This window comes from Podarcis muralis, chromosome 1 (genome assembly GCF_964188315.1).
Source record: "Podarcis muralis chromosome 1, rPodMur119.hap1.1, whole genome shotgun sequence".
Classification (NCBI taxonomy): Eukaryota; Metazoa; Chordata; class Lepidosauria; order Squamata; family Lacertidae; genus Podarcis; species Podarcis muralis.
This window is the reverse complement of record NC_135655.1, coordinates 115,759,899-115,787,778: the sequence shown is the minus strand read 5'-3', so window position 1 is coordinate 115,787,778 and position 27,880 is coordinate 115,759,899. Positions and strand designations below refer to the sequence as shown.

The window sequence follows — 27,880 nt, the reverse complement described above, 5'->3', positions numbered from 1 at the left end:
TTGGTCAATGTCGTCTATAGGAAACGGTTGTAAGTGTTGGTATAATAAGGCCAGAAACAGATTTTAGGTTTTTCTCCACCGAGTTTTGATACAATAGAGGCATCATTGCCCATAGTGTGCTTATTCTTCACACTTTTGTCTCCTTTAAGAAACAGTCTTTGCAGGTCTTATGTCAATTCAAAAACTAGCAAAACCTTGTTGAGTAGAGATAGTAAGTGTGCATGATCAGGGATGCAACATATCAGGATTACAGTCTATCTTTCCACTTGCAGTGTCTGAAGTGGCTTGTAAATATAATAAAATTAACAATTCTCACCTACAGATGCAAAAAACCCCCCAAACTATAAACTCTAGATTAAGAGAGGTATTGACAGGAGAACAGCGACATGGCCAGCTAGGACTGGGAAAATAACACAGATTTGACGCCTAAATCAGGCGAATGTTTCCTGTGAGGGTGTCCCATAAATGGGGCTCCATAGCAAAACCAGGCCCTTTATCCTTTAACACTACTGTACAACCTATCTTCAGGGACGTGGGTGGCGCTGTGGGTTAAACCACAGACTTGCCGATCAGAAGGTCGGCGGTTCAAATCCCCGCGACGGGGTGAGCTCCTGTTGTTCGGTCCCTGCTCCTGCCAACCTAGCAGTTCGAAAGCACAAAGAGCAAGTAGATAAATAGGTACCGCTCCAGCAGGAAGGTAAACGGCGTTTCCATGCGCTGCTCTGGTTTGCCAGAAGCAGCTTAGTCATGCTGGCCACATGAACCGGAAGCTGTACGCCGGCTCCCGCGGCCAATAAAGCGAGATGAGCACCGCAACCCCCGAGTCGGTCACGACTGGACCTAATGGTCAGGGGTCCCTTTACCTTTACCTTACAACCTATCTTCAGGGGCTTGGGGTGAGAGGCACTCAAAGCAGGCCCTCAAAAGATTATCTCCAGGGGCACACAGGCAAAAGCAGTCCTTCAATGGTCTTCTAAGATAGCCTCATGTCTGATGCTTTGCACTCTTTATCCTCCACCCAGACAAGGAAGAAGCATCATGAGAGTTCAAGGACATATTCTAGCCAGGCAAAAACACTTGAGGTGGGTAGAATAAGGCCAGTGAAGGATTTCAAAGGCCAGATAAAAATGTTTGGAGGACTGTATTTGTGTCGCACCCCCCATCCAACCGAGCCTGAGGTTCCCCACTCCTGCTTTACAGGAATCTAAGATGGATGCTACCAGAACAATTGATAACCATGTTCAGGCTAACATGCCTTTCCCAACAGTGTTCAAAGCTATTATTAAGAGCAAGTCTTCGTCTGTATGATGTGTACGGAAAACCAGGGCCGGATTTAGGTTTGATGAGGCCCTAAGCTACTGAAGGTAATGGGGCCCTTTCTATGTCCAGCTGTCCTTTGTCAACAACAATTTGTCGCTGTTTTTTGTGTTGAATATATGCTATATGGTAATTTATGGACCTAATAGGTATCCTTTTAATGAGGGTGAAAGAGGAGAGCGCAAAGTATGGTCTGAAGCTTAACATCAAAAAAACTAAGATCATGGCCACTGGCCCCATCACCTCCTGGCAAACAGAAGGGGAAGAAATGGAGCCAGTGAGAGATTTTACTTTCTTGGGCTCCATGATCACTGCAGATGGTGACAGCAGTCATGAAATTAAAAGACGCCTGCTTCTTGGGAGAAAAGCAATGACAAACCTAGACAGCATCTTAAAAAGCAGAGACATCACCTTGCCAATAAAGGTCCGTATAGTTAAAGCTATGGTTTTCCCAGTAGTGATGTATGGAAGTGAGAGCTGGACCATAAAGAAGGCTGGTTGTCAAAGAATTGGTGCTTTTGAATTATGGTGCTGGAGAAGACTCTTGAGAGTCCCATGGACTGCAAGAAGATCAAACCTATCCATTCTGAAGAAAATCAGCCCTGAGTGCTCACTGGAAGGACAGATCGTGAAGCTGAGGCTCCGATACTTTGGCCACCTCATGAGAAGAGAAGACTCCCTGGAAAAGACCCTGATGTTGGGAAAGATGGAAGGCACAAGGAGAAGGGGATGACAGAGGACGAGATGGTTGGATACTGTTCTCGAAGCTACCAGCATGAGTTTGACCAAACTGCGGGAGGCAGTGGAAGACAGGAGTGCCTGGCATGCTCTAGTCCATGGGGTCACAAAGAGTCGGACATGATTAAACGACTAAACATCAACAACAAGGTATCTAAAGCCATTTGCACATAACAAAATATTTATTTTATCAAAGTGATTGTTGAACTGAAATACAATTAAGAAGAAGTATATTAATAGCGAAATACAGGCGGGGCCTATTACTGACAACATAGGAGCCTACACACAAAAAACACTGTTGCTGTATGTCGGTTTTATTTTATTTGGTTTTTATCTTTTATTTTGGAAATGTACATCCAGGTGTTTTTTTCCTTTAAATGTTGTTGGGGCCTCCAAGAGAGTGGGGCCCTAAGCTATAGCTTGTTTAGCTTATACAAAAATCTGGCACTGCAGAAAACTCTGTACATATTTAGCAAATGGACCAGAAGAGTATCTCACTTCCTCATCACAGCCATGTTAAAGAATGTGACACACCTTATTGTCATCCATGACGGTGTTGAGTGACTCAATCCACATAGGATCAATGTCCCCATCCAGCACAATCCATTTGGGGCCATCATGCGTGATGCTAGACAGTTCTCTCATCATGGAAGAAAACAAGCCTTCAAAATGATGAAAACAAAAATTGTTTTTTTAACCAACAACAACAACAAACCTGTATGTGTTTGTATATGATTAGATGTCCAATTTTATTAAGCGTATAATGATTGGAAATACCATCTTTCCACTCCCTTGTTGAAGGGTGAAGAAAGCCAAAAAGTTCATCCGTTGTGACAGCTTTGGGGTTGATATCATTCCATGCTGGCCTCAGCTTCATATTTGAGTAAGTCGCGTGTAGTGTCTTTAATATCTAAAGTAAGAACATTTTATCACGCCAGTTTCACAATCAAGGGGTAGCATCAGTTAAAAGGCATCCTTCAGAATTATTTCCTGTTCCATGTGCAACAGAGAAGTTAACCTGAATATATATCTAACAGGTAACTGCAGTCAGTCATTACCCCCCCCCCCCCGCTAGTTATATTTGTGCAATATATGTGTTTCACACCTTCACACTTTACATCTTAGGCCCACTTCCTTAAGTGTGCATGTCCTCAGTATACTTATCCATAGGTTTCATTCCTTGCACCACTAGTGATAGTTCTTCAGCTTTCCTCAACCCTGACATAGGACTTCAGTTTTATGTGCTCTGCTCCTACATATGTGAGGAAATGCATATATACAGTGGTACCTCGGGTTAAGTACTTAATTCGTTCCGGAGGTCCGTACTTAACCTGAAACTGTTCTTAACCTGAAGCACCACTTTAGCTAATGGAGCCTCCTGCTGCTGCTGCGCTGCCGGAGCACAATTTCTGTTCTCATCCTGAAGCAAAGTTCTTAACCTGAAGCACTATTTCTGGGTTAGTGGAGTCTGTAACCTGAAGCATCTGTAACCTGAAGTGTCTGTAACCCAAGGTACATCCAGGATATAAATATGTAACTGGATTTGGGGGGAACGAAAACTGATGAAGTTGACATGCCCCACCGACACCAGACTATCAACTTCACTGAGAGTATCTGTTGATGGATGGCCATCCTGACTCGGCCCCAGACACACTGATCAGATGCTTGGAAGCTGTGGCTGCCCTTGAGACTGACCCAGAAACTCCAGCGGGTGCAGAATGCCGCAGCGAGACTCCTTATGGGGTCTTCGCTGCGAGATCACATTCATCCGGTGCTATACCAGCTGCACTGGCTCCCGGTGGAGTACAGGATCAGGTTTAAGGTGCTGGTTTTAACCTTCAAAGCCCTATACGGCCTAGGACCCTCGTACCTACGGGACCGCCTCTCCTGGTATGCCCCACAGAGGAACTTATGGTCTTCAAATAAAAACATCTTGAAGGTCCCAGGCCACAGAGAGGTTAGGCTGGCCTCAACTAGAGCCAGAGCTTTTTCGGCTGCGGCTCCAACCTGGTGGAACGCCCTGTCGCAAGAGACAAGGGCCCTGCAGGACTTGACATCTTTTCGCAGGGCCTGTAAGACAGAGCTGTTCCACCAGGCCTTTGGTCAGGGCGCAGCCTGACTCCCTCCTTTGGCAATCTCTACAAAGCTTTAGTCTATGGTTGCCATCAATTTGTATTTTAATTAATTTTTAGAATGTATTTATAATGTTGTACTGTTTTAGTGTTAACACAAAAAAAATTCCTTCCAGTAGCACCTTAAAGACCAACTAAGTTAGTTCTTGGTATGAGCTTTCGTGTGCATGCACACTTCTTCAGATGTTTTAGTGTTGTTAGCCGCCCTGAGCCCGGCTTCGGCTGGGGAGGGCGGGATATAAATAAAATTTATTATTATTATTATTATTATTATTATTGAACACAGAAGTTTCGTCAAAGTGGCAAACATCTTGTAACCTGCATTACCGATTCATGCTCTCTTTATTGCTATTTGTTTGCTGGAGAAATGGGTGTATTCTTCATTTTACCTGGCTTTTCCCTGTTCCAGCATTTCCAACCACAAAGACCGAATGTCTGACAGCCAGTAGTTCATCTAACTGCATAACCTAAAAAGCCGTTCAAGAAAATTAGGGTGGGGTGGGGTTTGGAATTGATATAATGGCGAACATATTTTACAGGCATAGCTATGTATTAAGAAAACTGTAAGAATGAAGGAGACGAATCGGAGAACACTTTTCTTTCCCATTTCAATAAACACCGGTCCTATTTTATTCTCTCATTCCTTAAAAAAATTGCCCCTCTTTTACTCTGTTCTGCCGCAGTTGTGGAACGTATTCACAAAGACACGAGTCAGATTTTCACTGGGTGTGTTGGACATGCTCTGTGTGATTTTACTACTAAGGGCTGAAAGAACGGAGTCAATAGCAGCATCAACACTACATTGTCCAGAACTACATTGTCTCTGGTTTTAGATGAACAGTGAACAATAGGACTATTCCATTAGGTCTTGATACTTCTGCAGCAGGGAAGACATATGGATTATGCTCTGTTGAGAAATATTACATTGAGATTAGACACAAGTGGTATAAGGGGTTATGTTGGGTGGTTAACCTGTGACCTTCTACATCAGGGTCTTCTACAAACTTGGGTCTCCAGCAGTTTTTGGACTACAGTTCCCATCATCCCTGACCACTGGTCCTGCTAGCTAGGGATGATGGGAGTTGTAGTCCAAAAACATCTGGAGAGCCACAGGTTCCTCACCAAGCCAGCCCAACTTTGATCTACAAGCCCAAACCATCTGACATATTAGTTAAATGATTATTATAATTATTAATTAAATTTCTATACCACCAAAGATCACAGGGCGGTTCACAACATAAAAATTAAATGTGCAACATAGGTTTCACTATATTTTCTCGGCACGTAAAGGTAAAGGTAAAGGTAAAGGTAAAGGTAAAGGGACCCCTGACCATTAGGTCCAGTCGTGACTGACCCTGGGGTTGCGGCGCTCATCTCGCTTTATTGGCCGAGGGAGCCAGCGTACAGCTTCCGGGTCATGTGGCCAGCATGACCAACCCGCTTCTGGTGAACCAGAGCAGCACACAGAAACGCCGTTTACCTTCCCGCCGGAGCAGTACCTATTTATCTACTTGCACTTTGACATGATTTCAAACTGCTAGGTTGGCAGGAGCAGGGACCGAGCAACGGGAGCTCACCCCGTCGCGGGGATTCGAACCGCCAACCTTCTGATTGGCAAGTCCTAGGCTCTGTGGTTTAACCCACAGCATCACCCACATGTCTACTCAAAATATAAGTCCTACTGAGTTCTGTGGAGTAAATGGATTCAGGGCTGCAGCCTCACTGAGAGTATTGAAGGTCGTTTGGTTGTTTGAGTTAACTTGCAGCGTAATAAATAAAAGATTGTTAGAAGGAAAGGAATGTCATTAATATCATAGAATCACAGAGTTGGAAGGGACCCTGAGGATCATCTAGTCCAACCCCCCTACAATGCAGGAATATGCAGCTGTCCCTTACAGGGATCAAACCTGCAACCTTGGGGTGATCAGCACCATGCTCTAACCAACTGTTATTTTTCATTCCCTATTACAGTAAAACAAAACTAAATTTAAACACAGCTCTTCAGAGGTCAGTTGCTCATGCTTTCCTCCCACCAAGCACCTGCAGAAGACACAAGGGACTAAAAGGCTAAACTCTGAAAATCTATTTTAGGGAGATTGGGAGTCATAAAGAGTCGTGATTTATTGCTAATTTTGCTGTTACTGCATCTGGGCTGCAGATACTAAGTGGTGGTGTCATGCTTATGGAATGCCCTCTCCCCCAGGAGATTAATCTGGAGGTGGAATAGCTTTTAAATGCCAGACCACGATGCCTCCAATTTACCCAGATATTTTGTTTTATTTCAATTCGGTGTCCAGAACACTTTTATGTAGGCTGAGTTTGTTCTGGTGTCTTAGGGAGCAACGCTAACCCTCTGATTTGTGCTGCTGGAGGGTGTTAGAATACAGAGGCAGGGCCCATCCACCAGCAGTGCGGGGGGCGGGGGGCGGGGGAGAGGGCCACCATAGAGGTCCTCAGTGTGGCCATCTAAAGGACAATAATGCCACCAATTTGGGAAATGGGTCTGGGGGGGGCTTAATGTGTTGCAGTTTCATTTTACTTATTTGCTTGTTTTTATCCTGTATTTAATTCTGTGTACTGCCCTGAGAGGGACGCGGGTGGCGCTGTGGGTTAAACCACAGAGCCTAGGACTTGCCAATCAGAAGGTCAGCAGTTCGAATCCCTGCGATAGGGTGAGCTCCCATTGCTCGGTCCCTGCTCCTGCCAACCTACCAGTTCGAAAGCATGTCAAAGTGCAAGTAGATAAATAGGTACCGCTCTGGCGGGAAGGTAAACGGCTTTTCCATGCACTGATCTGGTTCGCCAGAAGTGGCTTAGTCATGCTGGCCACATGACCCGGAAGCTGTATGCCAGCTCCCTCGGCCAATAAAGCGAGATGAGCGCCACAACCCCAGAGTCAGCCACGACTGGACCTAATGGTCGGGGGTCCCTTTACCTTTACCTTTACTGCCCTGAGATCTTTTAAACAAACAAACAAACAAACAAATAATGAAATAAGATTTATTTTAAACTGAAAAGCAGTTAAGAGTGCACATAGATATGTCATTAACCACACCGGAGTCTACCTTCCTCAGTAGCACGCAGCACTATCCTAACTACGCCTATTCAAAACCGCATCCTACAGAATTCAAGGGTCATGCTCCCAGGTATGCAGGATGCGGGTGGCGCTGTGGTCTAAACCACTGAACCTCTTGGACTTGCTGACTGGAAAGTTGGAGGTTTGAATCTGCATGACGGGGTGAGCTCCCTGCTCCTGCCAACCAAGCAGTTCGAAAGCACACCAGTGCAAGTAGATAAATAGGTACTGCTACAGCAGGAAGGTAAACGTCGTTGATGTGTGCACTGGGACCCGTCACGGTGTCTCGTTGTGTCAGAAGCAGCTTAGTCATGCTGGCCACATGACCCGGAAAGCTGTCTGTGGACAAACGGCAGCTCCCTCGGCCTGAAAAGCGAGATGAGCGCCACAACCTCATAGTCACCTTTGACTGGACTTAAGCATCCAGGGGTCCTTTACCTTTTTACTTTTTACTCCTAGGTAAGTGAGCTCCCGTTGCTCAGTCCCTGCTCCTGCTTACCTAGCGGTTAAAAAGCCCGCAGTGCAAGTAGATAAATAGGTACCGCTCCGGCGGGAAGGTAAACGGCGTTTCTGTGCGCTGCTCTGGCTTCGCCAGAAGCGGCTTAGTCATGCTGGCCACACGACCTGGAAAAACTGTCTGCGGAAGCGGACAAACGCCGGCTCCCTCGGCCTGTAAAGCAAGATGAACGCCGCAACCCCAGAGTTGCTCACGACTGGACTTAACTGTCAGGGGTCCCTTTACCTTTAAGTGCTGTTAGGACTGCAGCCATATGTGGAAAGTTGTAACTACAGTCTATAATACTTATAATGAACGATTATCTGATATAAGCAAAGAGAAGAAAGGGTGACCCCCCAAAAATCTCACGGTAGGCATCTATCGATATTTCTAAGCTATTAAAAAGGACAAAGAGAACAACATTTGCTTTGCTTCAGTGAGGTTTAAGTAAAACAGGCTTCCTTAAAATCAAATTATAGCACGGTGATAAGGGGATGGAATAGGGCACTCACTCTGGTGACTCAAGTGTATCATTTGCTCAAAGGCCAGGTAATGATGAGAGCAGGAGTAATGAATGTGTACTTGTTCCTCCCTCCTCTGTAACCCCGGGAACCTGACCAGTTCTTCCTCACCTCCCAAGGGTAGAAAAGCCAGTCTCCTTAGTCATTCCATCTTGAACTTTACTTAGGACAAAAGCTGATTTAGAGCTAATGTTAACTTGTGTGTGTATTGATGATCGGGATTCATGTCTAGCAGAGGCTAAAGAGATACTAAAATGTCTTTTGTTTTTTATTTTAAAAAACCCTTTAAGCTAAGTTTTAATAAAATCCAGGGCATCGAAAGCTAGACATGGGTGCTAAGATGGGCAGAGCATTACACACCGTGGGATTATTAGTGTGGTTTAATTCCCACAAACTAGAATTATTTCCTGATATTGAAATAGAGACATTAAAAACATTGTGGCCGCTTCTAACAAGGAAACAGGAAGCCCAATGCTTTCGCTTACTACTGAACCTCGTAATAGTCTCAGCCAGATGTTGGAACCTACAGGCATCAAACAACAGTGATCATTATAGCATTCAATCACCCCATTTAAAATGTTCAACAAGCTAAGCAGAAAGCCATTATTTCCACCTTCAGGATAAAGTTTTCCTCGGGCTGCAAATGGAGTTCTGCAATGGACTGGCGCACCAGCTGTTCCAACTTCAGATCCCTTTTCCGTGGAACTTCCAGCAATGGAAACAAGTCGTTGATCAGGCCCAGGAATATAGGGGCATCATTAGTGACTACCTTCGGAAGATTAAAATCCCTGAGGGCTCTCATCAAAACCTTCAGAAAAACCAACATGACACTATAATTAAATGAAATAATAACAAACCATAATATAAGGCATAAAATTAACAAACATTATGAATTAATCATACTTAAACAATTACAACCCATATGGCTTGTTAAACTCAATCTGCTACCTGCGGTGACATAAGACTGGATCCTGTAAATTCAATGCTACACCATTTCCCCCTCCCCACCATCAATCACGAAGCAATTATTTAGTGTTGTGATTGAGAAAATGGTGTGCTAAAGCCGGCGTTCTTGTGACATGGGTTAGGTACATCGTGGGGATGTCTGCCAAATTCTCTGCCTTGTTTAATAACCACAACATTGCATTAATGTACACAGGTATATTTCATCCATTTAGACACCAGTTAAGCAACAGCCCAAGCCACCCAAAAGCATAAGAGAAGGGTGCAAACATATTCTGTCCTACAGGAGCTTAGAGTCTACATTAGACAACATGGTAGACCAGGAGTTCTCAAAGTGTGGTGCATGAACCATCATTAGTTCATGAGCTTCACTCAGGTGGCCAATGGCAGAGAATGTTCCTTTCTCAGAGGTATAAAGCTGCAACTCACAGCAAGTCAGGGAAGGTCTGAAGTGGGGGAAAGAGGATGGCAATGCATTTGAAAGGAGTGGGGATGGTAGAGGGATGGTAGGGCGTTCCACAGGGCGGGTGCCACTGGGCAAAATGCGGGGGGTGGGGGGGAGACACCCCCCATGAGATTATACTAAAATATGAGATTATATTAAATTTGATTAAAATGAATCAGTAACTGATGAAATCAACAGTTCTTTGAGAATCAATCTTCCTTATTCCATATCAAGTGAATCAAGATGAAAATAAGAGAAAGGGTAACCTGGTCTTCAGGTTTGCTTTGGTCTTCTCGTTTCAGTGATCCAGCCACAACTAAAACGGATTTTATAGCTCTAAGACCCCAGTCATAATGATCCTACGGAAGAGAAACAAACCATCAGTAAATGCCTCATTTTCCTGCAGTTTGCATAGCTTCTTTGACCTCATACACCAGACCTTTAAAGCATATGCAAAGTGCGCGCGCACACAAAGAATCCTGGGATTTGATCAGTAAACTACGGTTCACCAGGGAACAATTTTTAAGATTCTAAGAGGGCATAAACAAGTCAATTAAGTGCATTCTATTTAAGGGCACAGTCCACAGCGCTGTCTTCAATGGGTGTTTAAACGCTCATCTTCTCTTCCCCGGGTACTCATTATAGTTCAGAGAGATGGGGTAGGGGTCTTTAAAGCAGAATTCTCAGCATCCTCACACAACTGAAATTATAAGACACAACTGTTAAAGTGAGATGAGATCAGTGTAAGTTTGTAGCACACTGTAGGTAGGCCCAAGATGCTTCATTTGAGTAAAATAATCAGTGCCAGTCATCTATGAAACCATCTTTGAATGTTTCACAGCACAAGTCTACGCAGGAATAGGTCCCATTCCATTCAGTGGGATCTACTCCCAGGCAAGTGTATGCAGGATAGCAGCCTTAGAATAAAGGCTTCCTCATGCTCACAGATAACCCTTACTTCTACCGCTACCATAAGCTTAGTTTACGGGAATATATATACAGGCCAACCATTCTATAAATGCACTCTAATTTAATAGTTAGTATCACTCAGACCTAGTCTTCATGCTTCCTAGCAGGGGTGCCAACTTGAATAAAATATTGGGTGGCCTAGGTAAGCCCCGCCCCATATAACCAATCACATGATGTGGTGCATGCATATCATTTGAATGGCAATGCCCATCAACTTGTGGGGCAGGCCCCTCAAATATTTTATGGGTGTGTGTGAAGACCCCTCAGCCCCCTAGGAGTTGGCTCCTATGCTTCCTAGAATGATCCAGTAAGAGGCATAATTAGCCAATGAGCATCGTGTCCTATTGCTTAATTAAATAATGAAAGCAAAGTTCTTGGTACAACTATACTAAGGATTACGATGATCTTTTATGCATTGCCACATAATCATTTTAGAGTGCTAAGACAACTAATGTGTAAAAAAGTAAAATTGAAAACCCTGCCCGTTCCCCAGATGCTATTATTAGCTTAACATTTCCACAGATTCACCATGGAGGCGTGTTGCACGAGCAAAGTGTAAAAATATAAAAGAGGCATGATTAAGCATGTCTGATGCAGTTCTCAATGGTTTGTCAAAAATTAGACTACTCAAAGTGTGTGGGCAGAAACTGTAATTTATAAATAATCACATTCTGATGTAGAAGAAATTTTTGGCATCGGACTACAATCCCCTGGTTTAAAAATACTTACAAACCCTTTTCTTCCATTAGCCTGATTTTCCCTCCTGAAATGTTGGAGAGAATGTTTTCCCTGGCCCTACTGATGCCCCATTTTTGGAGCTGCCCATGTAGGCATGTTAAGTCTGAAGTGGGCCGGTGAAATCCTGCCAATCTTTCACAGAAATGAATTAATTTTTAGTTACACTGAGAAGTGTGAAATGTGTAATTAAGGGACTTAATTAAATTAGGAACCACCTAATGTATTTTAAGAGCTGTTGTTTTTCTTAATTGATTTTAAAAGAATGATCCTTAAATGCACAGTCAAGGGTTGCTATTATGCTTTAATGTTTTATTGTGTAAGAAACCTTGAGGTTCCCTTCAAGGGTGAAAAAGTACAACATAAATGTAAAAAAATATAATAACTTTGATTTTATTTTATTTTGGTGTGGCCCCCAGTTCCTGGGCAAAGCATCTTCAAATTTTAGGTAATGCTAAGCTGAATTACTTGAGACTGACTTTCACAAATGTGTGAGAATTATTGGTCTGTCGTTTAATACATTGCCAATAGTAACTGTTAATAATCTAAATTAATAAATTATATTCATTGCTTTTCCAGCTACCTAAAGAACTGTAGAATTAGCATTTCCCATTTCACAGTTCTGATTAAGACCCCTAGCTCCTTTTTACATGCACTACTGGCAAGCCAGGTGTCCCCCATCTTAGATTTGTGCAGCTGCTTCTTCCTGCCTAAGTGCAAAACCTTACATTTACTGAAATTAATTTTGTTAGCTTTGGCCTAGTTAAGGTCATCTTGAATCCCAGTTCTGTATTCTGTGGCATTACCTACCCCTCCCAGTTAGGTGTCATCTGCAAAGCCGTCCTGTTTGTACATAGACATCAATCTTTGCTGTGGGATTTCCCCTCCCTCACCTTACCCCCAAATCTGCTCCAGAGGTTTGGGTGGACAACCAGAACAAATGTTGGTGGGCCTGAAAGGAGCAGCTGAAGTTCCATTTCACCAGTGGAAGTCCTTGTTGAAGCTATGTAACTTTGTGGGATGTAAGCCTTTGTCTACCATGTATTTTTAGTATAATTTGAGGGTTGTATTCAACTGACTTTTACTCAGAGTGGGCCCATTGAAATTAATAATCCTAAATTGTTGTTGTTGTTGTTTAGTCGTGTCCGACTCTTTGTGACCCCATGGACCAGAGCACGCCAGGCAGTCCTGTCTTCCACTGCCTCCTGCAGTTTGGTCAAACTCATGTTAGTAGCTTCGAGAACACTGTTCAACCATCTCATCCTGAATTAGCTATGGCCATTAATTTCATGTGTCTACTCTGAGTAAAATTTAGCTGAATACAACCCTAACGTATTACTTTTTAAGACATTGTTGTTTTGAACTGTGTTGTAGTTTAATGGTTTAGATAGATCTAAATGGTTTAAATAAATACATAAGATATTTATTTTATATATAAAGGTATTCAGTTACTAGTAAATTCAGACCGAACTTCAGCTACCTGTTTTGAAAGAAGTTCATGGCAAAGTTTGTAGAGGCAAATGAACTTTCTAGAAAGCAATCGGGCATCCACAAATCCTTCCGCCACCAGCATTATTTCACAAATAAGTTCAAAGTCCGGAATCACCATTGCACAGGGTCTGTGAAAATTAATATAATGCATTAAACTGTGAAAATTCACAACACAGCTCACAAATTACTGCACAATCCAAACCTCAGATCTTCCAGGATGGGATCCAGTGGGGGGATCCATCCTTTTGCTTCTCTACCTCAGCCAGTCTCCTGCTGACACAAACCTTTTCCTTACATCTACTGAACATGCATTTTTATATGGCTTTTTAAAATAAAAGTTTATGGATTGAAATGGAAATAAAATTGAATCGATCTTCTTCTTTGGCAATCACTCATAGCCGAATAAGATTGTTTTCCATGAACACGGTCCTAACCGTGAGTCCGTAAGTGACTGTGGAGGCCAATACTGGATCCACACGTCCTTCCACAGCGGGGACATAGGTTTCCGGGTGGGTGTTGATCATGGTGAGGGTTTGCCAAACGTGCCTTCCTCTTAGCATATAGAAGAACACGTGTAAAACATGGACCAGAAACAGACTGATTCACCCGTTCGTAATTCATTTAAAAACAAATTTTAAACATCAGGAATAAAAGATGTAAAATTAATGAACTGAATTCAGCATTCCTTTTCTGCACAAAGCAAGTATCCTGTGCTGATAGAAGGGCTTTGTCATGACCCCATAGTCTAGCCCTGACCAGAACAGCCAGTCAGAGGCTGTAGAGTCACCAGCTAAGGATCCCGACTGGGTTCATGACCCTGATCCTAGTGGCCAGGAGGCTACTAAACCAGAAGCTGGTTTGTCCACTGGACCAGATTCCAAAACATCAGAGCCTAGGTTGTGTAAAGAGGTTGTGGAATGTCTTGTCCAAGAACAGACTTTATTGCACAATAGTTACACAAGCGTATTAGCAGCCAACTTTGTTCTGAGGTTCCTTTTTTGTACCCAACACAATGCATATTCCTAGGTCATTATATACTTACCGGAAAAGAGCTTTAAGGTTTTCTGGAAGTTCTGTTCTTCCTGCATAACCTGGATTAAGAGTTATGAAGATCCCCACGGTTGCTTTCAATTCAATACTCTCACCTAAAAAATTGAATCTGCGGAAATGTGTGAGTGACACTGTTACAAGCCTCACATGTTAATAATGGGTGGGAAATAAATAATGAAATATGGGGAGTGGGAAAGGGGGAGTCTTATTCTCAGCCTACCTTTTCTTCTTGTGACGGATGGCATCCTGAATAGTTTTAACCTGAACAGCAACGACAGACAGCACCTCCACAGAAATGCGGTTGAACTCATCAAAACACCCCCACACGCCAGTTTGGCACAAACCTTTGTAGATATTTCCAATTGACTAATAATGAAGAGATGGCAGACAGGAGGGAAAAAATAAAAATAAAAATCAGTGGCTGAAAGCTAAGCCAAAATTACTGAAGAGAGTTTTTGATGCCGAAGCAAGTTTAAAAACAACTGCCTTTGTTCATTATTTTAAAAATCTTTCGTGAAGGGCAAGCTATAAATTCCACAAACAAATAAACAGAAGGCTAATGGAGAGGCTCATTCTTTCACCGGAGATCCCAAGGCAGCATTTTACATTTTCCTAAGGATGTAGCCTTGTAAAAGAATGATATAAAAGGAACACCATCACTTGATATACACAATCTAATCAACAATGCTGACTAAAAATAAATAAATTAAAAATTAGCCATCTCTCTTCACCTTCTTTCCTTTCTGTAATGAAAATTCCCAGATGCAGGAACTGTGTGTTGCATATAGCTCCTCACCACATAACTACAGTCACATTAGCTTTGAATTAATGAATTTGGTAAAGAAAAACAATACAGATGGATAGGTCCCTTCCCACATTCTTCCTGCACCCAAAAGTTTTTAACTGTAAGCTGCCCTGGAACTTTGTGCTGAGGTGTGTCTTATAAACAAATGGATGTTTCTGGATTCTGTTGGAAGCAACTTTCATGCCACTGCCAGTAATAGATGAGTTCACCAGCAGATGAATTCTAAATTAAGGAATTTGGAGTTTTAATTCAGTGTTAATTTGGAGCCTAATTCAGTGTTGTATCATATGATTTTTTAATATATAAAAAAAGCAAGTCCACTTGAGCCACTGATCTGCAGGGCCAGCTTTTCTAATACAGTGGTACACTGATTTTAGAACAGCTTAGTTTATGAACAACTTGAAAATAGATTGCTTCAAAGTCCAAGATGAGCTGGAATGAACTTTAATGGAAGACTTGTCTTCTTCACACTAACAGTGAGCTTACTTTGGGTGAGGCCTCTAGCTAGTGCAGATTCCAACGTGTTGGTTTGGATCCAGACGTAGGCATCTGTGAATGGAAGGGCTAATTCTACCTACAGAAGGCTTTTGATCAAGTGGAAGGATACAAGCTTTGTCGGACTGGTCATGTTGTGCGGATGCCTGATTATCATCTTCCAAAGCAACTACTCTATTCCAAACTTAAAAATGGAAAGTGTGATGCTGGTGGTCAACAAAAGAGATTTAAAGAGGTTTACATTTTTAAAATGTAGTATAAACACCAACAATTGGGAAACACTGGCCTGCGAGTACACCAATTGGAGAACAGCCTTTACCAAAGGTGTCATGGGCTTTGAAGACACTCAAACTCAGGAAGCAAGGGAGAAACGTGCTAAGAGGAAGGCACGCTTGGCAAATCCACACCATGATCAACTCCCACCTGGAAACCTATGTCCCCACTGTGGAAGGAAGTGTGGATCCAGAATTGGCCTCCACAGTCACTTACAGACTCACTGTTAAAACCATGTTTATGGAAGACAATCTTACTCGGCTATGAGTGATCGCCAAAGAAGAAGACAAGCTTGCAAAAGGGAGGGAGGGAGGGAGGGAGGGAGGGAGGGAGGAAGTGATTTCCATCACCAGTCACGCACTAACCCGGCAACCCTCCACTGCTTCCGGGTGTCTCCCTCAAACCACCACAGCAGATTTTCAGATGCTGAAGGGCGATGGAGCAATATGATGAAATTGCTTCTCCCTGCCGCTGGCCCCTTCTGCTTTCTGAAGGTTTTCTGACCAGAACTCTGCTCAGTGGAGGCTACCATTGGTGGTGGATTCACAAAACTACTCCAAAAGTTTCCCAGCCCTGTTTTCAATAAGGACTGGACTCCAAAGATGACAATTTTCAGTAACATCTATTAGGCTCTTGGTTATCTGTGGGCTGATCTACAGGCCAGAAAATCTCTCCAAGCACAGGTACCGCTGCCCATCTCAGTTTCTCAGGGCTCATGGAAGGAAAATGATTTCCCTCAATTCTCCAGTACTATTTACCACTCTATTAACAAAGCTAGATGCAAATGTTTTCATGCTTTGTAAATTTTTGGAATTAATTAACAGAATTCAATTAACAAGACCAGGGGCCTACCTATTTAATTTTCATACTCATATGATCTCTATTATCATCACATTCAAATCACTTTAATGTATGTATCTGCACATCAGTCCTATGTGCTGGGTTGCTTCACTGACTTATTTCGCACATGTATGATGCTGCATCAATTTAATTTTTTTGAAGCACTATTTCAATGAATGCTACTTGAGCTATCAGAATACTTATAATAATATTATTCTGGTTAATATTATTCCAGCAAAAGTTATTATGGCATCATTTCACAGAGCTATAGCAGAGAGCATGTTTCATTTATTAGAAAGGTGCACTAGCAGTTAAAATTCGTACCTCACAAATGTTGTAATATTAGAATAGTGTGTATTTTATTATTAATGCCTCGTTCTGGGATGGCAGGCTACTGGACAGATCCCAATCTATGGCAGCCACACATGCACACCTTAAAAAAATCCCTGGCACATAACCCCCTGGCTGAACTTCTTGTATGTCCTATATGCAGTGCTGCCCTTTGGAACACAAGATAGGACAGCACACGTGTGCAGTTGAAGCTTATGTTCTGATGTAGTTAACCTCAGTAAAATAATAATAATAATAATGATGATGATGATGATGATGATGATGATGATGATGATGCAAGAATTAGCCAGTTATCTGAAATGTCACCTGTGTCAACTATACAAGTGACAGTCCCTTCCATGCCTGCAAGCAAATTGTATTCACAAGAGGTGCTCATCCATCATATCACTATGTAAACGGGTGACCATTTGATCTGAGTGTCTTTTTAATCCTTAATTAGAGGTGTTCATAACAGTAGCCCTTGACTTGAAGAATTCATAATTAAATTTTTGCTTTTTCTTCTTTTTAGCACTCTCTGGGTTGCGTCCAATGATAGTCCTACTCAAAGTAGACCAGTTGAAATTACAGTGGTACCTCGAGTTACAAATGCCTCAGGTTACAAACGCTTCAGGTTACAAACTCCGCTAATCTGGAAGAGTTACCTCGAGTTGAGAACTTTGCCCCAGGATGAGAACGGAAATCATGTGCTGGTGGCGTGGCAGCAGCAGCAGCAAGAGGCTCCATTAGCAAAAGCACACCTCTAGTTAAGAACAGTTTCAGGTTAAGAACGGACCTCCGGAATGAATTAAGTTCGTAACTAGAGGTACCACTGTAAAACACACAACTAACTTAGGTCAGTTAATTTCAATGGGTCTACTCTATCTAGAACTAGCATTAGATACAACTCATTGAAACCTTCCCTCACACACAAAATAAATGCATTAATAAATATTAACACTATTTATTTACACATGTCATATTTCATCATTCCTAAACTATTTACAGGGACGCGGGTAGCGCTGTGGGTTAAACCTCAGTGCCTAGGACTTGCCGATCGTCAGGTCGGTGGTTCGAATCCCCGCGGCGGGGTGTGCTCCCGTTGCTCGGTCCCAGCGCCTGCCAACCTAGCAGTTCGAAAGCACCCCCGGGTGCAAGTAGATAAATAGGGACCGCTTACTAGTGGGAAGGTAAACGGCGTTTCCGTGTGCTGCGCTGGCTCGCCAGAGCAGCGATGTCACGCTGGCCATGTGACCCGGAAGTGTCTCCGGACAGCGCTGGCCCCCGGCCTCTTGAGTGAGATGGGCACACAACCCTAGAGTCTGTCAAGACTGGCCCATACGGGCAGGGGTACCTTTACCTTTACCTTACTAGCAGGAAGGTAAATGGCGTTTCCGTGTGCTGCGCTGGCTCGCCAGATGCAGCTTCGTCACGCTGGCCACGTGACCTGGAAGTGTCTGCGGACAGCGCTGGCTCCCGGCCTCTAGAGTGAGATGAGCGCACAACCCTAGAGTCTGTCAAGACTGGCCCGTACGGGCAGGGGTACCTTTACCTTTACCTTTACAAACTATTTACAGATGCTAGTCATTATCCAGTTTGTTAATCTACTCTTGAAAATAATAATTTTTTAGGCAGTAAATGTTTTAAACAAAAACCAGTACCTTATAATCCATTTGTTCAGAGCAGTTGAAAACATAGACCATCATTCCAAGAGAACGGCCTAAGTCCTTGGTGGTTTCTGTTTTTCCTGTTCCTGCAGGGCCTGAAAGTGCACCACTCATGTTCAAGTGAAGAGACTGTGTCAGTGTAATATAGCATCTGTAGAAACGGAAGCATAAGTTGCATTCTGTCGTGGGCTTTCTTCCATTAGTTTTACTGGCTTTAATGCTAGCACTTTTAACCTGATTTGTAATGTTCCTTTAATAATAATAATAATAATAATAATAATAATAATAATAATAATAATAATTTTTTATTTGTACCCCGCCCATCTGGCTGAGTTTCCCCAGCCACTCTGGGCAGCTTCCAACAAAGATTAAAAATACATTAAAATGTCACACATTAAAAACTTCCCTGAACAGGGCTGCTTTCAGATGTCTTTTAAATGTTAGGTAGTTGTTTATCTCTTTGACATCTGATGGGAGGGCATTCCACAGGGCAGGTGCCACTACTGAGAAGGCCCTCTGCCTGGTTCCCTGTAGCTTCGCTTCTCTCAGTGAGGGAACCGCCAGAAGGCCCTCGGCGCTGGACCTCAGTGTCCGGACAGAACGATGGGGGTGGAGACACTCCTTCAGGTATACTGCACCGCTGTGGGCTTTTTAATGAATATATACTGCCAGGTCACAATACATTTTAAATGGCAGGAAAGAACTATATGCTGGTATACTGCCACCAATTTCTTCAATGCAAAACTCCCAGGTTTCACTGAGTTGGGGAAATTGCAAACAAAGTTTCTTCCCCCCCCCCCCACTGGAAACAATTAACATGGAAAGGAGCACTAATCTCTTTCTAGATTCCAATAGATTTCTAGAAGCGGTTTTTATGCTGTTTGAAAGATCACATAAAATGCAATGAACAACTAAGCGAATGTCGTGGAGATCAAATAAAGTGCCGTCTGAGCCCAGTCATATTTCTGTACATCAGAAAAGGCTGCGGAAGAAGCAAATTAAAATCTAGCCAACAATGCAGATGAGCAGGAATAAAGAGTTTTTGAATATTATTAGGCCGTAGTAAAGTAACTACCATATTGTATCATTCTTGCCAACCCTGGCTACAGGGAGCTCTCCAGGGTTCTGTTCAGTCATGACCCACCTTAGATTGGACTGGACTTCTGAACTGACATTACTCTTCAAAACCTAACAGTTTAGCTAAACCTATGAGGATCCTGAGGACCTTACTACCACCACCCCTCCAGAAAGCCAATGCAAGGGAAGGCAGGAGTCTACTAGACTCCACATGTTTAGCATGTTAAACTTCTCTGTTCCTCTTTCTCTACAACTTGCAGTGCTTAGCATGCAGTGTAAGGCACTTGGTAAACATGGAATAAATGAAGTCTGTCAATTCTTTTGTACAATCAGCACTTATTTGCATGTTATGCAAATTTTGAAATCCAGTAGCCTATTTAGTCATGTCTTGAGAAACTGAGGCTCTTCCAACCCACTCTCATTAGCATCCGCTAACCTAGATCCCAGTACAGTGGTACCTCGGTTTAAGAACTTAATCCGTTCTGAAAGTCCGTTCTTAAACCGAAACTGTTCTTAAACCGAGGCACGCTTTCCCTAATGAGGCCTCCTGCCACCAGTGCCCTTCCACCATTCGGCTGCCATTCTTAGACCAATGTAAAGTTCGCAAACCAGGACACTACTTCCAGTTTTTCAGAGTTCGTAAACCGAATAGTTCGTAAACAGGGCTGTTCTTAAACCGAGGTGCCACTGTATTATCTTCCCACATTACCCTATCCCAACTTTCACCTGGTCCTCCTCACAAGCCTAGAGTTGTTGTGTTATAGCTAAGGCCCTTGTTGGTAAGGTCTCAGGTGGAAAAGAATCACAATAGTGGGTATTTTAAATTGACATCTTCATAGTTATTGTGGACAGTAATATAAGAGTGCATTCCAATCAGAGGTAACACCAAGAAGCAAATGGAGAGGTCACTGTGTAGCAGCGGCTACAAATGATAAAAGCCCAGATCCAGAAACAACAGTAGCACCTTGAAAGGATGGGACAATCAGGGAACAAATAGAAGACTGTTTTATCGATAGCAAATTACTATATGTGCACCTCCCAATTTATTATTACTATTCCTTGTTTTACTAATATTCACTGTGCTTCTAGATGGAGGGATTTTTTAGTGTCAGATAATCCAACTCAGAGTGCCTCACGCACACATAATCCAAAAGGTGTTTGTGGTGAACTCCATGTTTATCATAGCTAGTCCAAACAGCTGGCCAGGGGCCCAGAAGGAGCAACATATTGCTAGGGTTTTCTATGGAACTCTCTCACCAAGTAGCGTTCAGTTCCACCAGACAGAATTGAGCACCAAAGAGACTTCTATTAATGGTGTAGAAACTCAAACAAGGTATAAAGCAATAGAACAATTTTATTACATTTCCCCCCAAGGTTATTTATGTACAGTGGTACCTCGGGTTACATACGCTTCAGCTTACCATACATACGCTTCAGGTTACAGACTCCGCTAACCCAGAAATAGTACCTCGGGTTAAGAACTTTGCTTCAGGATGAGAACAGAAATCGTGCTCCAGCGGCGCGGCAGCAGCAGGAGGCCCCATTAGCTAAAGTGGTGCTTCAGGTTAAGAACAGTTTCAGGTTAAGAATGGACCTCCAGAACGAATTAAGTACTTAACCTGAGGTACCACTGTATTTATTTATTAAAAAAGAGATTTGCATACTGCCATGTGATTAAAAAAAATCAAAGCAGTTTACAGCAATAAACACATAAAGCCATAAATAAAAACGATAAAATAAACGATAAAAGCAGACATCAATTAACAACTGTGGAAGGGTATATTCTTAATTGCCTGCATAGACGTAGTGGAATAGAAAAGTTTTAAAACTGGCACAGAAATCATCTGTTGACTCTCTAATACACAAGGACAGCAAAACTAACCATACCAAAAATAAGTTTATCTGTGCAGATTTCCATGTTGATTAGTGCCAGCCTCAACCTCTAGTTGGAATCCACCAGGATAAGCATGGGTGGAAGGGCACAAAACTATATCATCTGTAGAAAACAAAAACTGCACTTGGTTTACAACAATTTCTCCTCAAACTCTTCATCCGTAGGAGGAAGCCATTGGGCTAAGCAAGTCCCAGTAGCAATAATTCTACTCACTGTGCTTTACTACACTGCTAGACATTTACCGACAAGTTTGACAAGCTTTCCCCCCCAACGTTTCTGCCTTGCTTCCTCTTTCCAAACTAAAAGTGTCGTGTATGAACTTTTGGTGACATTTACTCTTCCCAAGGCCCCCGTCTTGGCCTTTCCCCTTCCACCATTTATTCAGCCTTGGTTGAGACAGCTTTCTAGGATTCCTGCCACTGACATTGTTCGCTAGCTTGAAGAAATATCTTCTCCTATTTACCGCCCTGTGGTCTTTCATCTCTCATTCTAGAAGGCCCCACCAGGTCCTCCAGCTTTCTCTGAATCCTCTTCTTCCTCATTAGTCTTCTTCTCCGCCCTTGATCTTCATCTCCTTCACCTTTGTGATTGTCTTTTGTGTGCTCTCTGATATCTTTGACTTCCATAAAACCTTTCCCCGTAGCGCTACCATACTTTTGCTTTTTTCTGTGACCATCTCCACATGATCCTCTAACCCTACAGTACTTCTTATTATTACTGTATACCTGCTCTCCTTGTACTTTGCAAGTAGGTCTGCCTCCATTGGCTTCTGAAGGAGTGGGCTATTTCCTTTGTCCTTTCCTGATCACAATGCTCTACTTTTTTTCCTTAAACTCCACAAGGTGCCCTCCTTTGTTTGTTCTTGCATGCCCTCCTCCAGCACATTGATCCTATGCCTTTACTAAGATCTAATTGATCATGTCACTCTCTGCCCATCTGGTGAAATCTAAGTGGCAGGCCTTTCCTATCTTTTTTTTAACCAGCTGTTTCTGTCATGTACAAGAATGTTATTGTTCTTTTCAAAACTTTTAAAGTTTCACACACACACACACACACACACAAACGGGGAAGGATAGGTGAGGGATTCAGTTATAGCTAGGTGGATAACTTCATTGTTTAAAACCCACACACCCTGACACCTTTCTCTTAGAGGCCATAGGAAATGCCTTAACATATTATAAAGAATGGCAAAAAGTTTCTCCCAATGCACAACTTTGAAAGAAGCATGGGACATTATCTATTTTATGCATTTTTACTGCAGAGAAAAAGAGAGTTTTTCTCGCAATTATGGAAATGTAACTTTTCTGCCTATAGTCAGGAGTAGTATGAGAAGGACCATGGAGTAGGTAGAAAATTCTCCACACTAAATGCTGATAGTTAAGAGAGTACTTTCCTGTTGTTTTGTCTCCTGTTACCTGTCAAAATAAGAGCTCTGTGAAACTTGTACAAAGCATAGAAATCAGAAACACCCAGCTTAGCAGGAAGATAATATTCCCCAGCACACGTGAACAACATAGCTGTTGTTCTTAACATTATCTCCAACCAATTCCTTTGTGTCCGAGAGCATTTGGTGATCTGGGTTAGCCTAAATAAACAGTCTATGACAATTAAAAGCTTGCTGATGGATGGATTTCTACTAAGACAGTCCAGTTAAAACAGTTATAATCTGAAGGAGAAAAGCTTGGCCCTTGGATGTGGCCTCTGATTGCATTGAGGTCAGGATAGCAACTTTATCTAATTCTAAGTCAACACCATGACAAATTCCTTTAGGTGACTGAAAGAGGTGCTTCTGTTAAATGGACACTTGGCCACAATAATCCAAGGCCACAGTTCAATTTGAAATTTCTGTAGTTGTTGGTTTTTTTTAAGCATCTACCTGTAGAGAGTATTGTTAAAGCTATGGTTTTCCCAGTAGTGATGTATGGAAGTGAGAGGTGGACCATAAAGAAGGCTGATTGCTGAAGAATTGATGCTTTTGAATTATGGTGCTGGAGGAGACTCTTGAGAGTCCCATGGACTGCAAGAAGATCCATTCTGAAGGAAATCAGCCCTGAGTGCTCACTGGAAGGACAGATCCTGAAGCTGAGGCTCCAATACTTTGGCCACCTCATGAGAAGAGAAGACTCCCTGGAAAATACCCTGATGTTGGGAAAGATGGAGGGCACAAGGAGAAGGGGACAACAGAGGACGAGATGGTTGGATAGTGTTCTCGAAGCTACCAGCATGAGTTTGACCAAACTGCGGGAGGCAGTGGAAGACAGGAGTGCCTGGCGTGCTCTGGTCCATGGGGTCACGAAGAGTCGGACAGGACTAAACAACAACAAACAACACCTGTAGAGATCCATTTAAGACTCTGTGAATCATGCCACATGTTTTTGCTTTGGTATTTCAAAGCCTATAATGGCCATTGAGATCCTTATTTATTAAGAGCTCAGTCCTGTATATTCACTGAGCCAAGTCTGAAGGGAAGAGTAATCTGAAAATGATTATGGAACAATACATTCAAACTTGAGCACTAATGGGGATCGTTTCCTGACATGGAAAATGGGTTTGCTTGGAGACAGAGCAAATGAAGGGAAAACATTTAATCAGTGATTATCTATGTGGTAGCTTGATATTCACTTCATCAGCACAACCTGCCCTTTATTATATTTTTCAGAAATCCTACCTTCTTTTAAATGAAGGCAGAAAAAAGAATTAGGAAGGTCTGGACAGCAAAAAAATAAAATAAAAAATGCCTCACAGTCCTCTAGATCTTATTTTCAGTTCCAGCAGTTTACTTCTCTTTAGAAACCACACACAAGATTTTGATTTTCATGTACGCAGGCCTGAAATCTAGTCATATATGGTTGTGTCTGGTTTAGATAATTATGAGTCTTCTAATAAATCAACACCTAGAAAACAGGTGTGGACATCATCTTCACTAAGCTTCAGCACCATCCAACTGTTATCAACACAGGTACCCAAAGTACCCACAGAATCTTGTTCCCATATGCAACCCTATCAAAGATTGGTCCATTCTGTGGCTTAGACCCTATGCTGCCCTTCCACAAAGGAAACACACATTCCATTCGCTGCTGGCTCTATTTTTCTCTAATTTTCTCAGCACCTCCCACATTCTTCCAGTGGAGCAGATTTTCAGGAGAGAAGAGATGGCTGCTGGAGAAACTGGCAGAAATTACCTGCCTGCCTCCCACCCCTTCCTTCCTTCTGGAGCATCTCATGAGCAGAGCTCCACTCATGGCAACTTAGCATCCAAAGCCATTATCTTTATTCGTATCGTCTCCCTTTCACACACCATCACAATGGCTCAATATGCCATTCTCCCTGGAACATTTCCAGATCAGCAAAATGTAGGTAGCAAAATGGCATGGAAATTCTCAATGCCAGGCAGAAAAACAAGTGCCACATACTACATGGTATGTTGAAGGCATGTATCACGATGAGGCTTTTACAAGCCTGGTAAAGACAAAGTGTAAGCTATCCCTCATGTAAAATGATCCTTATGAAGGCTGTGAGAATCAGCTTTTTCTTACTGGTGTCATGCATCAGATAACGCAGCTTTGAAAATATCCTGTCTTTTGGAGATGTTGTCAAAACTTTCTCCTGTCTTGACTTTTTTATTTTTTTAAAAAAATCTTTCCTGGAGCTAATCTTTATGCCCTGATCTCACTATTCCCAACCTCCCTTCATCTTCTGCAGAAAAGACACCAGAAAAGAAATATGATTTTTGACGCTAGGCGGGCCAACCGTGCCTGTTTAGAGCACCTAGGCTGTGCCTTGCTTTGTGTTTCTGTGTGTATGTGTATCCCGAGTACAAAAGATGCCGATGCCTGTGGCAAACAAATCTCATTCGCTTCTTAGAAGCTTATTTCCTTGCCTGATCCTTACACAAAATGGTAAATTAATAGGAATTTTCCATATTTTCATGCCACTTGGCAGCTTGATTATTTAAGTGCTTACTCGGTGCATTGAAAAAGAAACCCTAATCACCCCTTCAAAGTACATGGCTCCACACAAGGCTTCCCATGTCTCAAAATACAGAAGGATCATCATCACCATCATAATAGCGTGGCAGCTGTGCTTTCTGCTAGCCAGGAAAGTTAGTCCTGTATATAGCAGACACACCTCAGCTACTGTCTGCCATCTGCCTAGTTAGCAGGCAGACAGCCACAGGAGGAGACAGAGACAGCTGCTCCCAACAATGCAGAAAACATCAGTACTTCCTTAAAGGCTCTGGCAATGTGGATAAACAATTTCGGCAGAAAGAATATTCAAAATTGCTGCAGATTTTCTCCCTGCAACTGTTATTATGCATTGCACCACAACAAGATGATTATGTTCAGTGGAAAGCGATTTTTATTCAGCAACTGTTAAAAGAGTTCTGCACAGGCGCTTTCTTTCTTTTTAAACAGAGTGCCAGATAACAAGTCTAAAGGACCATTGTCCTGGACAAAAAGCATTCATTCCATGCTAAAATAATAAAGGGATGTTCTTTTTCCTTTTTTTAAATGAAATACACAGCTATTATGGACCAATTCAGCACTGCTTCTTCAGACCCGATGATCAACATTAAGAAAATACAAGGAAACCTCCTGATTTCAGAGACGGGGAAGCTCTCTAGATGTCATTGGACTCCCAACTCACTTTTGGCCATGCAGGCTGGAAGGGAGTCTGGTGGGAATTGGAGTCCAACACCATCTGAAGTTCCACAGGCTCTCCATCCCTGGTCTGTTTTGAGAAGGGAATTGCAAACATTGCCCTCCTCTCTGAATATTCACACAGTCCTAGACCTTTCGATGTTTTATTCTTGTATGTTCACTAGCAAATCATGAGATCGAGAAGAACCTCTAAGAGGATGGAACATGAAGGCCTACCACCTACCTCTCTTACAACCGCCTCCCTTCAACCAGTTTCAATGTGGTCCTCACCTGTCAGTCAGTGGCGTAATTACAAGCCTGGGGCTGTTTGGATTTGGATTTAATATCCCGCTTTATCACTACCTGAAGGAGTCTCAAAGCGGCTAATATTCTCCTTTCCCTTCCTCCCCCACAACAAACACTCTGTAAGGTGAGTGGGGCTGAGAGACTTCAGAGAAGTGTGACTAGCCCAAGGTCACCCAGCAGCTGCATGTGGAGGAGCGGAGACGCGAACCCAGTTCACCAGATTACGAGTCTACCGCTCTTAACCACTACACCACACTGGCTCCAAGGTATTCGTAAAAGTACTGAAACTGAGCATCACAAATGTTGGCAAAGCACTTGCTCTGCTCCTTGTCCCACCTACCACCTGCCTCTCTTACAACCGCCTCCCTTCAACCAGTTTCAATACTGTCCTCACCTGTCGGTCAGTGGCGTTATTACAAGCCTGGGGCTGTTTCCAAGGTATTCGTAAAAGTACTGAAACTGAGCGTCACAAATGTTGACGAAGCACTTGCTCTGCTCTTCCTCCCACCTGTGGCGCAACTGCGATAGCCAAGTAAATGCCTGTCCGTTGGAAACCTGAAAAGAGGAAGAGAGCAACAGGTTAACAGATGTTTCCGGAAACAGCCCAAAGAGTAAGGAGAGACAAGGGCAGTCTGGACTGCAGCCTTTCTGGCCGCAGTTGCTTCTTGCGCTGGCTGAACATAATCCGCTTTTGAAACTCCCCTGAATTTCAAAAGCAGCTTATCAAGTGCAGGGCTGCTATATAAGAGCAAGGGGCAAAGGGATCCTACTGCCCCCACAGAGTTCCCTGCGTGGAGCCCAGTGGCCTATAGTTTAATGTAGAGATAAAGGGGCCTCTAAGCTCCTTGGCCTCACACTTGAAGCTTAAGTAGGACCCAGCCACCAAGCAGAAAAAAACAAAACACGCTTTGCATACGTTTATTGGGCACAGCTATTCAATTTACCTCTTGAAAGCATCAGTTGGTTCTGCAAAGGGCAAACCATTGACAAAGCTCAGCTACTTTTCTCCATTTCTTATATTCCTTCCTTAAAGACAAGCTACACAGAATATATATTACCCTCAACAAGAACTCAAATGCTTAGCACCTCGCATTGCAGTAGCCTAAACCACAAGAGCAGTGTTTCTCAACCTGTGGGTCCCCAGATGTTGTTGGACTACAACTCCCATCATTCCTAGCCAGCATGACCAGTGGTCAGGGATGATGGGAGTTGTAGTCCAACAACATCTGGGCACCCACAGGTTGAGAACTGCTGCACTAGAGCCCTGTTCAAGCCCTGTGAAAAATGGAGAAGAGTGTGGGGACCCAGTTTGTACTAACAAACTCTATGGAAGGTTTAACATTCCACGCAAATACACCCTCCATGGAGAACTGGGTTAGGACCATAGGGTGCTGCCATATCCCAAGTCAGAAGCATTGGTCCATCTATCTCAGTCCTGACTGGCAACGGCACTCCAGGGTCTTCCTCAGTCCTCTTGGGAGATGCCATGGATTGAATTTGGGACCAAAGCAGATGCTCGCCTCCACCACTGGGCTATGGCCCTTTCTGCTATCTGATTCTCCCTTTGCAGTTTTGACATAGACCAGCTGATGAACTGATACGCCGCTTATGAAGTCACACCAT

General features: G+C 43.0%; 1 protein-coding gene across 1 annotated transcript in view; it reads right to left on the bottom strand.

The window, feature by feature from the left end:
• Positions 1-27,880, bottom strand: part of LOC114584578 (dynein beta chain, ciliary-like) — a 253,572-nt gene that overhangs the window by 150,412 nt on the left and 75,280 nt on the right. Inside the window, exons 33-42 of the mRNA XM_028706567.2 lie at positions 26,652-26,812; positions 18,335-18,491; positions 14,154-14,299; positions 13,926-14,042; positions 12,873-13,011; positions 9,955-10,047; positions 8,894-9,088; positions 4,577-4,654; positions 2,833-2,965; positions 2,590-2,717 (exon numbers count right to left, since the gene is read on the bottom strand). Of these exons, the coding sequence (XP_028562400.2) occupies positions 2,590-2,717; positions 2,833-2,965; positions 4,577-4,654; positions 8,894-9,088; positions 9,955-10,047; positions 12,873-13,011; positions 13,926-14,042; positions 14,154-14,299; positions 18,335-18,491; positions 26,652-26,812 (1,347 nt within the window). The remainder of the gene's footprint in view (positions 1-2,589; positions 2,718-2,832; positions 2,966-4,576; positions 4,655-8,893; positions 9,089-9,954; positions 10,048-12,872; positions 13,012-13,925; positions 14,043-14,153; positions 14,300-18,334; positions 18,492-26,651; positions 26,813-27,880) is intronic.